Source organism: Mesoplodon mirus, assembly GCF_964341445.2.
Source record: "Mesoplodon mirus genome assembly, chromosome: 14".
Lineage (NCBI taxonomy): Eukaryota > Metazoa > Chordata > Mammalia > Artiodactyla > Ziphiidae > Mesoplodon > Mesoplodon mirus.
In genome coordinates this window covers 9,189,878-9,204,838 of record NC_138990.1, presented here as the reverse complement: position 1 = coordinate 9,204,838, position 14,961 = coordinate 9,189,878, and the positions used below count along the sequence as shown (strand labels likewise).

The 14,961-nt window shown below is 37.4% G+C and overlaps 1 protein-coding gene across 1 annotated transcript in view; it reads right to left on the bottom strand.

Annotated features, from left to right (window-relative positions):
* The window catches only part of DNAH6 (dynein axonemal heavy chain 6), a 273,547-nt gene that overhangs the window by 161,881 nt on the left and 96,705 nt on the right, over positions 1 to 14,961 (bottom strand). The window contains exons 19-23 of the mRNA XM_082642773.1: positions 9,842 to 10,054; positions 9,065 to 9,157; positions 7,196 to 7,315; positions 5,059 to 5,239; positions 2,470 to 2,566 (exon numbers count right to left, since the gene is read on the bottom strand). Coding sequence (XP_082498899.1) covers positions 2,470 to 2,566; positions 5,059 to 5,239; positions 7,196 to 7,315; positions 9,065 to 9,157; positions 9,842 to 10,054 — 704 coding nt within the window. The remainder of the gene's footprint in view (positions 1 to 2,469; positions 2,567 to 5,058; positions 5,240 to 7,195; positions 7,316 to 9,064; positions 9,158 to 9,841; positions 10,055 to 14,961) is intronic.

Sequence of the window (14,961 nt, the reverse complement as noted above, 5' to 3'; positions counted from 1 at the left end):
GATTAGTGTGGATGCATCTCAAACATCTGGAATTAGTGCCTGGTACATAAAACGTAGATATTTTTCATAAAAATTGGAAAGATGCTAGTGCTTGCTAAGATACTGATTTGGTTGTATGTCTGTTACTTGGCTTTGAGCTCCTAGAGTGAAGATATATTACTTATTTTCCCTAGAATCTGGCCTTGTACCTCACATATACCTGGTATTCAATACATAATTTGTTGAATAGATGAATGGGTGGCTGCAGGAACCTTATTTGGTTCTGTGACTACACACATGTGGGCCATGCTGGTGTGATCCTGCCTGGGATTTTCTTAGATACTGCCCAACAGGGCCATTTGGAGACATGAAGATACCCTAGGGAAAAAAAAAACTGGAGAAGGGGCACACCTGGATGCCCAGGGATGAGAGAGAGGGATGAGGGTCTGGCTGGAGAAGACACTTCACTCCTGTGGAGGAAGCTGCCTATGAGAGATCCCTCGTGATTGGAGGGATCCCATTAACACGTGGAAGGCCCCACGTGAGAGAGGGACCCAGTTGGGTACCAGCCAAGTCAGGCTTCTCCTGCCATCTTGCCTCTCCTCCTTTTCCTGCCCCCAAACTGGAGACCTCAGGAACCTAATAGGAAATGGGGAGGGTTGATGCCACACATCCTCATCATCGCTAAAGCCTTCAGCCTTGCAACAGGCTTAGGCCAGAGAAGGGGGATGTTTTCACTTTGAAAGAAGTCCAGAGTTTTGATTATTATAGATCATTTAATGGGTTAAGGTAATGAGAACTTTTTGTATTATTATCAGAGAATGACCAGAAAAATTCATGAGGCCTGCTCAAGATTTTGGCCAGGGACAGGAAGAAACTAGCCCCTAGTAGGGAACACAGAGACTATTATTAGAAACAGAGATGTTTTGGGTTACACCCTATTAGTCTTGCTTCTTTAAAATACCACATATGGTAATAATTTGTACCCCTGCCTCTTTTCAACTAATGAAACAGATAACTGTCAAGATTGGACTATGAACCCTGTGGGAGAAGGAACAGTGTTATATTCACCTTGTGTCCCCAGAACCTAACTTGGTCCATGGCTCATAGTAAGCCTTCATTAAGGCTTGGAGCATGAAATCAGCAGTGTACAGAGCCTCCTGACAAAATAAACACTGTAAACCTAGTTGATGTAATTCTAAGCAAAAGGAAAAATAAAAGCTGATGCTTTTTGGTGTCCAATATTATCACAGGTAAATTTGTGTCCAGATTTCTTTAAAGATCGAAACAGTGTACAGATTTTCTCTGGTCTTGGGAGACTCAAGTTAGGAACCACTGATTTAAGAGTGAAATAAAAGGCACTTTCCAAACCTCAAACTCTTCTGTCTTTTCCCATGTTGCCTGAATCTGTTAAACTCAATCAAATCTTCCAGCTCTTGGATATCTTGTGCACACACATACCCTGTCCTGGTGCCCAGCAACAACCCCTCTTACCCAAGTAAGCACATAAGCACCTAACCCTGGCTGACTCAGTGCTTGTCCTAGGAGAGACCTTAACAGCCATTTTCTTTGCATCTAACAGGAAAAATCCATGAAAGATGAGCCATTTTTTGATATTGTCTATGTTACAGTACAATGTACCCCAATGACTGAAGTCTGGAGCACTTGCTACCATCAGGTAGTCATAGTGTAGTCATATATAATTATACTGAAATGGTGTATTTACATGACTGTCCACCTGTTAACCACCAGCTCCATTAGAGTGGGGATCTGGACTTTTCTTTGTATTTTTATCACTGAGCAAAACATTTGGTATGTTTCTAGAATGAATGGATGAGTAAAAAATTTCATTTGGAATTTGTGAAATGACCTCTTAGATGACTTCTACAGTAACCCTCTTAGGCTACCAATTAACCTAAAGAAACCAGCTCAGGCAACAAAGGTCTCTAACGTTTTACATACCCATCTGTGGACACACACACACATGCAGGTACACACGTACACACCCAGCAGTGAAACGATGCTGTGATCAAGAATCCTTCCAGCACCTTGGTTACTTATCCACTTAAACCAAATATTGTATATTTATCCTTGACACTTACACACCCCAATCAAGATATTAGCTGGATTGCTATTATGAAATATCTTTCTTGTTTCCCTCTTTGGTTCCTTCATGTTTTGATTTTATAGTTTGTTTTTAAATATACCCTAACAAATTAATGGATACTCTTTTTTTTTTTTTTTTTGGCGGTACATGGGCCTCTCACTGTTGTGGCCTCTCCTGTTGCGGAGCACAGGCTCCGGACACGCAGGCTCAGCAGCCATGGCTCAAGGGCCCAGCCGCTCCGCGGCATGTGGGATCTTCCCGGACTGGGGCATGAACCCGTGTTCCCTACATCGGCAGGTGGACTCTCAACCACTGCGCCACCAGGAAAGCCCATGGATACTCTTAACTACTAAAAAATATTGTTGGTAGCTTTATAAACTTACCTTGGAAAGATAACTCTTTTTGATTCTAAATATGCCTCTAGACACTTCTGAATTTGGTCAAGTAATGCATTATTATTTTGAAAAGTCTCCAGAAGTCCTGTTCATTGAAAAAAAAGGTATTGGTAAAGTTGTGTTAAAATAAATATAGAATATAATTTTAAGTGGAAGTAAAATACGATATTAACATTTTTAAAGTTTTGGTTTTATTTGAAGAAAGAATGGTCTAATAAGTTAAAATTAGGGGGGTTGGTTAAGAATGTTAACTATAACTTTTAATAATAACATTAATTTTGATATTTGCCACAGATGAACAGGTAATTAATTTGAAACCTTTTTATCTGGCATCCCCCAGTTTTGGGGGCCGGGGGTGCACAAACCAAAGCCAAACAGTTGCCATTCTCTAAACACCACATATTCTCTGTCACTATCTTACTCATGTCTTCTGTTTTTTCTGCCATATTTAGATGGAAAAAATTGTGGAGATAACTCTATGTCTTTATCACTAAACTCTAGCACCTTTAGGATCAAGATTCATGTCTCATTGGATGTTGATGTTTTGGTGCATATCACAGTGCCTGGCTTCTCCAACTGTCTGAGAATCAAATCCGGTCTTTTCCATGGTCTCCGAGTCTCTACGTGACCAGTGACCTAATCCAATCCCCAACTCGCCATCCAAGCACACTCACCTCTCTGGCCTCACTCCTAAGCCCTCTCCTGTGCGCTGCACTCCACCCCACTCTGGCTTCCTTGGTGACAGTCATGTACGTTAAGCATGCTCTTACCGCAGGGTCTTTGTTCTTCTCTCTGCCTTTAACAATCCTCCCTTAGATCCACGAACATGTTTCATTTCCTCATTCCTGTAGATCTCTACTCAAAAGCCACTTTATCCAAAAAATCCTTTCATCTCACACACACACACACACACACACACACACACACACACACACACTGCAGCCCCCAACTGGTCTCTAGTGCCTTTACCCTGCTTAATTTTTCTTCACTGCTTTATCATCACCTGAAATGATATATACAGGTCCACACTCCTTTATCTGAAATCCCTAGGACCAAATGTATTTTGGATTTTTTTTTAAATTTCAAAAGTTACATTATATAACAAAAGTCCAGTTGGCACTGGGGCAGAACTCTGTAATAAAACACATTAATATTTTTGCAGCAAAATGTTTGAATATGCACATTAAGCGGAGGTGCTAGGCAAGATAAAGGTCTCTCAGATATATCCATGTCCTAATCCCGAGAACCTGAGAATATGTTAGTTTTTATGGAAAAAGACACCTGGCAGATGTGGTTAAGTTACAGATCATAGGATGGGGAGATTATCTTGGATCATGAAGTGGGCCCAGTGTAATCCCAGGGGTCTTTTTTTTTTCCTTTTTTTTGGCCGTGCTGTGCAGCTTGTGGGATCTTAGTTCCCCAGCGAGGGATTGAACTCGTGCCCCCTGCAGTGGAAGAGAGGAGTCCTAATCACTGGACTGCCAGGGAGTTCCCCACAGGGGTCTTTATAAGTGGCAGAGAAGGAGATGTGATGGCAGAAGCAGAGGCTGGGGTGATGCAGTTGTGACTGGAAGGGGACCAGGAACCAAGGATTGTGGGCAGCCTCTTGAAGACCCAAAGTTTTAAGGTTTTCGATTTTATCATCCCATAGAGTTTTTCCTGCCTGCTTATGTTTTATGTAAGGGTCTTTGGGCAAAGAGTATAGTCCAGCAGGCTGCCTCTGCTTGACAAGGAAGCTCTCTGTCCATATCACCAGGATAGGCAGTGTGCTGCCATTTGCAGAACAACAATCAATCCTGCTGAGGCTGTGATACAAACCATAAAGTTCAATCACCATGTATGTGTAATCACCTGGAAGGACTTTGATTCCACATCCCTAGAAACAGAACTTACTAAAACACATTTCAACTGTATAGCACAGGGAACTCTACTCAATACTCTGTAATGACCTGTATGGGAAAAGAATCTAAAAAAGAGTGAATATATGTATATGTATAACTGATTCACTTTGCTGTACAGCAGAAACTAACACAACATTGCAAATCAACTATTTTCCAATAAAAATTAATTTAAAAAATAAATAAAACACATTTCAACCCTGAGATTAGAATTACCATTAGTGGCAATATTTGTAAGTGGTCTTAATGAATTACTTAAAATATGGTGTGGAAATTTTTATGGTTATAAGTCTGTGAGAACTTTAACAGAATAGGTCAACTGAATGTAAATGTATTTTTTGTAGCCCAAATTGTGAGATGGAAGCATCACTTATACTCTGTGGCAGGATCCCCCAATTCTAAAAACAGCAAAAGAAGTAGATTCTTGTGTGCCAAAACTATGAACTGAGCTGAAAGATGATGATGATGATGATGATGATAATAACAATACTAATTTTAATAAAATAACAACAACAGTGTTAAATTCACATTGTTTAGCAAGAGTGTCAAATGTACTACAAATGTTCCTGGTCATCAACGCTGACTGGAATCAAGGGTTGAATGTACCACATTTTATTAGAATCTTACAGGTGATGGACATTTTAGATAACTGTAAAGTCCTTTGTGGTTTCTTTTTTACCTGGCTGAGTAGCTGCTCGGAGAGCATTAGGCAGCCTGTTCACCTTCCTCATGATTTCTTTCCATGACTTATCCACTTGAAGGAACATCTTGGCCTCTGCAGGTAACTGCCTCTGAATATCTGGAGCATTAAAAATACTCTCTAGGTAGAGCCAGTTTCTCTGGCAGTTCAGCCACTCTTCCTAGGAGAAAAATAGGACATTACCAGATTTTTAACCTCAGATTGAAAAAATACAGTTACATTAAAAATAATTACAAGGGGATTCACTGTATCTTTTTCCTTTTGGCAGCTTCTCACAGGTCCTTTGAAATGAAACCTCATTAAAAGGTCCAAGTCTCACCTCAGCCTAATTTCAACCCATTTTTTTGTATTGAGTAGAGTTATAACGAGTGTACTACTATGTGGTAACCAGAATGGACCCAGAGAAAGACGATTAAAATGCCCAGAGGAGACACTCTAGGTGGAGGCAAGATGCTTACTTAAAGGAATCTGAAGGGTTGGGAAGTGGTAAGTTTAGTGACTTACTATTTCCAAATATAAAAATGGTTAGCAAACAAGGGTTTTTTTTTTTTGCCTCAGTTATGTCTATTATTCTTTCCTCTTCCTCTTTTTAAGAAGAAATATGATTCATTTTCTTCAATCAAAAAAGTAAAACCTGCTTGTGACAGAACATGTGGCAAAGAGAGAATACTGGGAGGAAGAAGAAAATCACACATCACTTTCCTCCTAGAGACAATCGCTGTTAATCAGAGAAAGCAGAAGTGCAGGGTCAGATCTAAAGTCTATAGACCTCACCGTTCCTCTGCACTTCCTGCCATGGCATGTGCGGGCCTGAGATCTGTGAAAGGGTTTCTCGTGTCTCACTCTAGATTTGGGGGCTATGCTTAAGCCCTAATGTCCCAACCACTCCTTGGTTTATTTCAGTCTCACACTTTCTATACATTTAATTCTCTGGAGGATCCCTACTATTCAGCGCTGCTTCTTTTAAGGACCTTCTATGGAAACATGCCCTTTACTTTGATCTAAATTTAGTCTCTCCCTTCATGGGGCTCAGCCATCTGTACAGAAGGCTGGACAGGCGTCAGGTTAAAAAGTGTCCATTGAAGAATATTGATTCCCCATAGAGATCTCTACGAAATGAGGATGGAACAAATTGCCTTTTCCTACTTAGTACCTTTAGTATTTCACAGATAACTTTTCCTATTAGAACATATAAAAACCACAACATAATTAAATCAAGGTAAAAAAATGAAGTCTAAGAAAGAGATTGGATGGGAACAAAGTGAGACCAGAGTAAGTCGGTTCTTTATTATGGGATAATCTGAGGTTGAATAAAATAAAGAGAAGGTGTGTATGACAGGAAGGGTGCCAAGGAGACTTCAAGCAGCAGTATTTGTTTAGTAAATATGAGGTTGCTGTGGCTAGACTCTTAAGGTGGCCCCCAAGACCTGGGCTTCCTGTCCTTGTGTGATCCTCTCCCCTTGAGTGTGGGTGCCACTGTGACTTGCTTCTAGCTATGGAGAATATAGCAAAGGTAACAGGATGTACACAGTTATGTGTACAGTACACAAGGTTGTAACCTCTGTCTTGCCAGGAGACTTCCTCTTCCCTGCTCGACTGATGGAGCAAGCGGTCTTGTTGAGGAAGTCCACATGCAAAAAACTGTGGGCAACATGGAGGAGCTGAGGATGGCCTCTGGTTGACAGCCTGTGAGAAAATGAAGCCCCCAGCCCCAGAATTGCAAGAAAATGATTTCTGCCAACGTCCTTCCCCAGTTGAACCTCTGATGAGAACCCAGTCCTTGCCCACATCTTGACTGAACCCTCGTGAGACCCTGAGTATAAGACCCAGTTAAGTTATAAACTCCTGACCCACAGAAACTGTGGGATTATAAATGTAGATTGTTTTATACCACTAAGTTTGTGGTATTTTGTTTCACAACAATAATAACTAATATAAGGGTGATGGTATAGTCTTGCAAAGAAGAGTTCGGTATATTTGCATTTTTCTTACATTTTGAGCATAATAAAATGTCAATAATTAAATCATATCTAAACTGTACAATATTTAAGTGACTGAACAAATGATTTCTAAATCCAATTCTCTGAGTCCATGAATTGAAATTATCCTGACTCACCAGTGTTTGATTAAACAAAGCAAGTTGTTTCTGCCAGTCATCCATTCGAGTTTTCAGTGGGCCAACGTAACGTGATGAGGCAATGGTTGCAATGTTGATGGTGCTGTCATCAAGAAGGACCTTTAAGGACAGGCAAAGAAAATACATGCAACACCATGTGTTTTTGCTCTCAAAGATAATTACAGATATTTAATTCCAACAACCCATTTATTTATTTTTATTTTTACTTTAAAATTTTTAGTTTTATATTGGAATATAGTTGATTTACAATGTTGTGTTAGTTTCAGGTGTACAGCAAAGTGATTCAGTTACACACATACATGTATCCATTCTTTTTCAGATTCTTTTCCTGTATAGGTTATTATAGAATTTTGAGTAGAGTTCCCTGTACTATATATACAATAGGTTCTTGTTGATTATCTATTTTATATATAGTAGTGTGTATATGTTAATCCCAAACCGTTCAAAAGCCATTTTTTTGAATAAACAGCTTAATCTCACTTACTGTTTCCCACCCATCCACTTCCCCTCTTTCTCTCCTTCACTAGGGCTTACAATGCACTATGATGTTCTCTTAAATGTCACCAAGGAACTTCTGATTGTCAAATCCTGGCTGTTTCTGTAATTATTAATGGCACACATTTCTGCTTAGCTCAGCACTCTTTTCCAGTCTCCCCCCTACAAGGTATCTGGTACCTTCTTTATATCATTTGGTCATCCAGGTCTTTATTTCTCAAAGTGCTCAAAACTTGAAAAAGTAAGTGCTTTCCCTACCCAATGAAACATCACTTTCCCTCGATTACCTTGAGGAAAAGGAAGAGTGAACTCATTCATGTCAAGCTCTGGATGATTATAGACAGTTTTCCCTCTACCTCCCCCCTCCTCTATTCCTTCCCCTTACACCACAGCACCCCTCGCAGAACATGTACATTTAAAAAAATGTGTCTGTTAATCTAAAGGATTTTAATTGCTCTATTTAAATTATAAACTTCTTGACAGCAGAAGCCCCATCACCTGGCATCATCTGACCTTATACTGACTTGGGCCTACTCTCCCCTCCAATGCACAGAGTGATGTCTGGTCTTGCTCTTCCAGACTACACCTGGCAAAGCCATTTCATCTCTAATTCTGGCCTGGGTACACCTTAACAGGCCAGGGCTTTGCTTTTCTAAAAAAAAATTTATTGAAGTATAGTTGATTTATAATATTGTGTTAATTTCTGCTGTAGAGCAAAGTGATTCAGTTATACATATGTGTACATTTTTTCATATTCTTTTCCTTTATGGTTTATTACAGGATATTGAAAATAGGTCTCTGTGTGGACTTTGCTTTTTAAATTGAGTCATAATTCCCAGATTCTTTTACTAAACAAATGTGCCCTTTGGATTTTAAGTCACTAAGAATTCAAAAAATTCAAGTGAATTTAGCTTCTTAGTGTGATATAAACCTGAAATGCTCATTCACGCTTCTTTGTCTCATTTAAATGGTTTGAAATGCCTTCCATTCTCATCTATGCTTATCAGACCTCCAGATTTTTAAGGTCCAGCATGTCTTCGCTGGTCTAGGAAGGATTCTCTGATCACTTCAGCCACAACTGATCTCTTTGCTTTTCTAAATTCCTCAACAGTTATCAACTACAAGATTATAACTCTTAATATATATATATATGACATATCTATTGCTTTGCTAAATATTTCATATACAAGTATTCATGTCAATTATTCATATTCATATCTTGCCTTCCCAATTAGATTTTTCCTTGTTTAATAACTCTCATATTTCAGTCCTTCATCATAACTTCCCATAGAATATTTAGGACTAGGTCTCACAAGAACCTTCAACATGAGTTTCAATAACCCAGTTACCCACCTGTATGTCATCTGTGCCACCCAGGATAAATACATCTTTGGAGTCACGGTGAGGTAGGACGACAAATTCAGTTGTTTTCCAAGAATCCTCCACCTTAGAAATAGTTCAAGTCTTAGGATAGCTCAATTCATTTGTGTGTAGGTACTTGATAAATGCATGTGGAATGAAATAAGTGAAAACTCCATAATTATCCTAATCTCCTCCTGCCTTTAAAATTCTTAAAATCTTCTAGGTTAGATGACAATGATTTGCTTAATTTTATTGAATAATATTAAAACATATGAATAATTTGTGATACTTTCATGCGTATTCCCTCCCACTTCATGCTTTAATTAAAAGAAAAAAATTCTTTTTACATAGATGCTTGGAAGATGTGTGTTTTTGGAGTAAGGAGGTTAAATATCCTAAGTAGAGAAATCTTCTCAATGTGCTTTTGAAGCATTTCGTACAGTTAGTCTTCTCTAGTATGTAAGTTTGAAAGGTAATGTATTTTGGCATAAGAAATCTTCCTTGGTATGTGGTTCTTTATATAAAGCATGCTAATTTGTTGCCATCAAGTTCCTGTTGGATTATAAGCTAAGCAGAAAGAAGATATTTATAGAGGTGATAACAATAATAATGATATAAATGTAAGGAAACAGCACAAGGATAACTGATAATGAGAGGGTGAAAGCTGCAATGTTGAAAAACCCATTCAGATAAAACAAAAGTTGATCTCACTGAATATGAAAACCTTTACATTCCCTGATCTCCAGAATACACATTTTTCAGGTTTACCTTTTTAAGAACTGTTTCTAAGGCAGCTTCTCCAGAAGCCTGTCCAGAAATGTCCTGGATTTCTCGGCCAAAGTCAAAAACATGCAACTCAGAGAGCTTCTCCAAGGTTAATGGAATGTCAAGGTCTACTAGGGTGGCATCAACTGCTTGTTCAATAGCTGTCCAATGTCTAGGCTTCAGAGTTGGGTTCCTTAGGTCAATGATAACTGGAAGCTGGAAAACAAACACTCTCAGAGACACCATCCTTTTTATCTTAAAAACAACCCAAGGCTTCTGGTTTCAATTTGGGCACATAAAGAGCTGGAAAGAACACCACTGACACTCTTACAACAAAGAAAAATCTGCACGAACTGCAAGTTAATGACTTGTATTGAACCCATCAGAAAAGTGAGGCTGCAGGGAAACCAACTAAGTCAAAATTTGAAGAGACACTGGTACCCACAGTTTTCTCCACAGCAAGAAACAGGACCTGAGAATTTGCTTACCTAGGAGAGATGCCTTGGGTTGCCGTTTAAACTAGTTAGAAGATGTAGCTGAATTTTAAAAATAAGTTGCTAAGACTGAATGTAGGGTAGCATGAGAGTGTGAAGTCCCTGGGGACTACAAATATTACTAAATATTACAAATATTACTAAAGCTGGAGGAGGGACAGGAACAACTGTGAAGCTCAGAATTTTGTGAACAAGGAACACAGGGCATTGTAAGGATAGAAACTTAATCAGAACACGAGGGAATATCCCTCCTCGCTTCTTCCACCAGGCTAACAAGCACTGAGTAAAAATAACAGTGGAATAGAGAGTGGAAAGCTGCAAGATACAGATTTTCTCTGGGCATAAAACGAAAGAATGACCCAAGGTCAGGGAAAACAGAAATTGAAAAAATGACCTTTGGCAAACCAGCCCAAACTAAACACAAGGTATCACTAGAACAATTTGAATACTGTGGTATATTGAGGGCAACCACAGCAACATCAAACTTCAAATTTAGCCGAAGTTCAAACCAGATTTAATATAACATGCCACACAGAAGGCCAAGTAGAAGGAAAGGCATGATCATTTCCAGGCATAAAAATTATTTACTTCAGTATCTACTGTTCTGCGTAAGATGTCTGAATTTCAACAAAAGTTTAAGAAGTATGTGAAAGGGCAAGGCAAACATACATCCAAAAAGATACAAAATTAATCAGAATCACTCTCAAATCTGACACACGTGTTGGATTTAACAGATAGAACTTAAACTAATTGTGATTAATATGTTAATGTATCTAATGGAAAAGGTAGACAACATGCAAGATCAGATGGGAAATGTCAATAAAATGATGGAAACTATAATTAAAAATCAAATGGAAATGTTAGAAATGAGGAAGACAGTAAGAGATACAAAGAATGTCTTTGATGAGATGAACACAGACGAGGAATCCGTGAATTTGAAGGTAAGTGAGTAGGAATTGCCCAAACTCATACACAAAGAGAAAAATCAGTGAAAAGCTCCCCTGCCCCCATCCAAACCTAGAACAGAATATCCATGAGCTTGGTACAATATCAGATGGTCTGACATACATGTAATAGAAATCACAGAAGGATAAGAGAGATAGAAAACACAACAGAAGAGATATCAAAGAAATAATGGCTCAATTTTTTTTCAAAATTAAAGGCAGACACAAAACCAAAGATCCAAGAAACTCTGAGAACATCAAGCAGGATAAATATAAATGGTAAACAACAATAATAACATACATCTAGGCATATCACATTTCATACTGCCAAAAACCAAGAAAAAGAGAAAAATTTGAAGGCAGCCAGTTTTTGTACAGAAGAACAAGGATAAGAACTACAGCAGACTTCTTGTCAGAAATCATGCAAGTAAAAAGATAACAAAAGGATACTTTTACATTGTTGAAAGAAAAAACAAAATCTGCCCACTCAGAATTATATACCAGTGAAAACATCATTCAAAATAAATGATAAAGACTTTCTCCAAACAAAAATTTGGGGAGTTCATTGCTAGCACAACTACTCAGTAAGAAATATTAAAGGAAGTTCCTCAGGCAAAATGAATATGTTATGAGTCAGAAACTTTGATCCACACAAAGAAATGAAGAACATTGGAAATGGAATAGATGTAAAATAAATTTCATTTCCTATTTTTATTCTCCTAAAAGGTAAGTATAAAAAACAAAATTAGTAGCAATATGTAGTGTTTATACTACATATGAAAATAAAATACATGACAACATTAATACAAAGGATGAGAGGGAGGATTGGGAGTATGGTATTATAAACTCTTTACACTATACATGAAGCAGTATAATATTATTTGAAGGTTGATTTGGATTAAGTGAAAATCTATATTTTAAATCTAGGATAACCACTAAAAATTGCTTTAATGAAGTATGAATAGTAACTCCATAGAGAAGACAAAATGGAATCATAAAACCTATACAATTAAATCAAGAGAGGAAAGAAAAAGAGGAAAAAAGAAACAACAAATAAAACACCATCATAATGACAATTTTAATCCAACCATACAAATACTATTCTAAATATTAATGCTCTAAACATGTCATTTAAAAGACTTTTTAAAAATCAGATTGGAAAAAAAGCAGGAAGCAATTATATGCTGTCTAAGAAATATTTTAAATATAAAGACATAGGAAAGTTAAAAGTGAAAAATTGAGAAAGTACTATCATGAAAACTCTAAAAGAAATCTATACTAACTATATTAATTTCAGATAATGCACACATCAGAAGAAGAAATCTTATAAAAAATAAAGAGAAAAAATATAAATGATAAGAGGGTCAATTCTCCAAGAAGAAATAGCAATACTAAGTGTGAATACATCTAACAATGGAGCATCAAAATAAATAAAGCTCCACTGTCTTGAGATGCATTATCCTCATAAGTTATTTGGAATTTTTCTTTATAGAAGATTTGTCTTTTATCCTTTGTCTATCTATCTACCTATTTATCTATCTATTCTTCCACTCAGTTGTTTACTTATGTCAATATGAATTCATGGATATTTATTTTATAATTTGGGTTATAACACAATATTGTATTATTTATTGTTTGGTCAAATCATTACAACTTGGGCCAATAAAAATTCTTTCACTTGGTTTCTGTGTTTCTTTGATATAACCCGTCATTTTTTTCTTCTTTTTTTCACCAATGATAGATAATCTATTTTATTTTATTTTTTAAAGTTTTTTTTCATGTTTTTTTAAACATCTTTATTGGAGTATAATTGCTTTCCAATAGTGTGTTAGTTTCTGCTTTATAACAAAGTGAATCAGTTATACATATACATATACATATATCCACATACCTCTTCCCTCTTGCATCTCCCTCCCTGCCACCCTCCCTATCCCACCCCTCTAGGTGGTCACAAAGCACCAAGCTGATCTCCCTGTGCTATGTGGCTGCTTCCCACTAGCTATTATTTTACATTTGGTAATGTATATATGTCCATGCCACTCTCTCACTTTGTCCCAGTTTACCCTTCCCCCTCCCCATATCCTCAAGTCCATTCTCTAGTAGGTCTGCATCTTTATTCCCGTCTTGCCCCTAGGTTCTTCATGACCATTTTTTTTTTTTTTTTAGATTCCGTATATAAGTGTTAGCATACAGTATTTGTTTTTCTCTTTCTGACTTACTTCACTCCATATGACAGACACCAGGTCCATCCAACTCACTACAAATAACTCAATTTCGTTTCTTTTTATGTTGAGTAATATTCCATTGTATATATGTGCCACATCTTCTTTACACATTCATCTGTTGATGGACACTTAGGTTGCTTCCACGTCCTGGCTATTGTAAATAGAGCTGCAATGAATATTGCGGCACATGACTCTTTTTGAATTATCGTTTTCTCAGGGTATATGCCCAGTAGTGGCATTGCTAGGTCATATGGTAGTTCTATTTTTAGTTCTTTAAGGAACATCCATACTGTTCTCCATAGTGGCTGTATCAATTTACATTCCCACCAACAGTGCAAGAGGGTTCCCTTTTCTCCACACCTTCTCCAGCAATTATTGTTTGTAGATATTTTGATGATGGCCATTCTGACCAGTGTGAGATGATATCTCATTGTAGTTTTGATTTGCATTTCTTTAATGATTAATGATGTTGAGTATTGTTTCATGTGCTTGTTGTCAATCTGTATATCCTTTTTGGAGAAATGTCTATTTAGGTCTTCTGCCCATTTTTGGATTGGGTTGTTTGTTTTTTTGATATTGAGCTGCATGAGTTGCTTGTATGTTTTGGAGACTAATCCTTTGTCAATTGCTTCATTTGCAAATATTTTCGCCCATTCTGAGGGTTGTCGTTTTGTCTTGTTTATGGTTTCTTTTGCTGTGCAAAAGCTTTTAAGTTTCCTTAGGTCCCATTTCTTTATTTTTGTTTTTATTTCCATTTCTCTAGGTGGTGGGTCAAAAAGGATCTTGCTGTGATTTATGTCATAGAGTGTTCTGCCTATGTTTTCCTCTAAGAGTTTGATGGTGTCTGGCCTTACATTTAGGTCTTTAATCCATTTTGAGTTTATTTTTGTGCATGGTGTTAGGGAGTGTTATAATTTCATTCTTTTACATGTAGCTACCCAGTTTTCCCAGCACCACTTATTGAAGAGGCTGTCTTTTCTCCATTGTATATCCTTGCCTCCTTTATCAAAGATAAGGTGACCATATGTGTGTGGATTTATCTCTGGGCTTTCTATCCTGTTCCATTGATCTATATTTCTGTTTTAGTGCCAGTACCACACTATCTTGATTACTGTAACTTTGTAGTATAGTCTGAAGTCAAGGAGCCTGATTCCTCCAGCTCCATTTTTCTTTCTCAAGATTGCTTTGGCTATTTGGGGTCTTTTGTGCTTCTATACAAATTGTGAAATTTTTTGTTCTAGTTCTGTGAAAAATGCCAGTGGTAGTTTAATAGGGATTGCATTGAATCTGTAGATTGCTTTGAGTAGTAGAGTCATTTTCACAATGTTGATTCTTCCAATCCAAGAACATGGTATATCTCTCCATCTGTTTGTATCATCTTTATTTCTTTCATCAGTGTCTTATAATTTTCTGCATACAGGTCTTTTGTCTCCTTAGGTAGGTTTATTCCTAGATGTTTT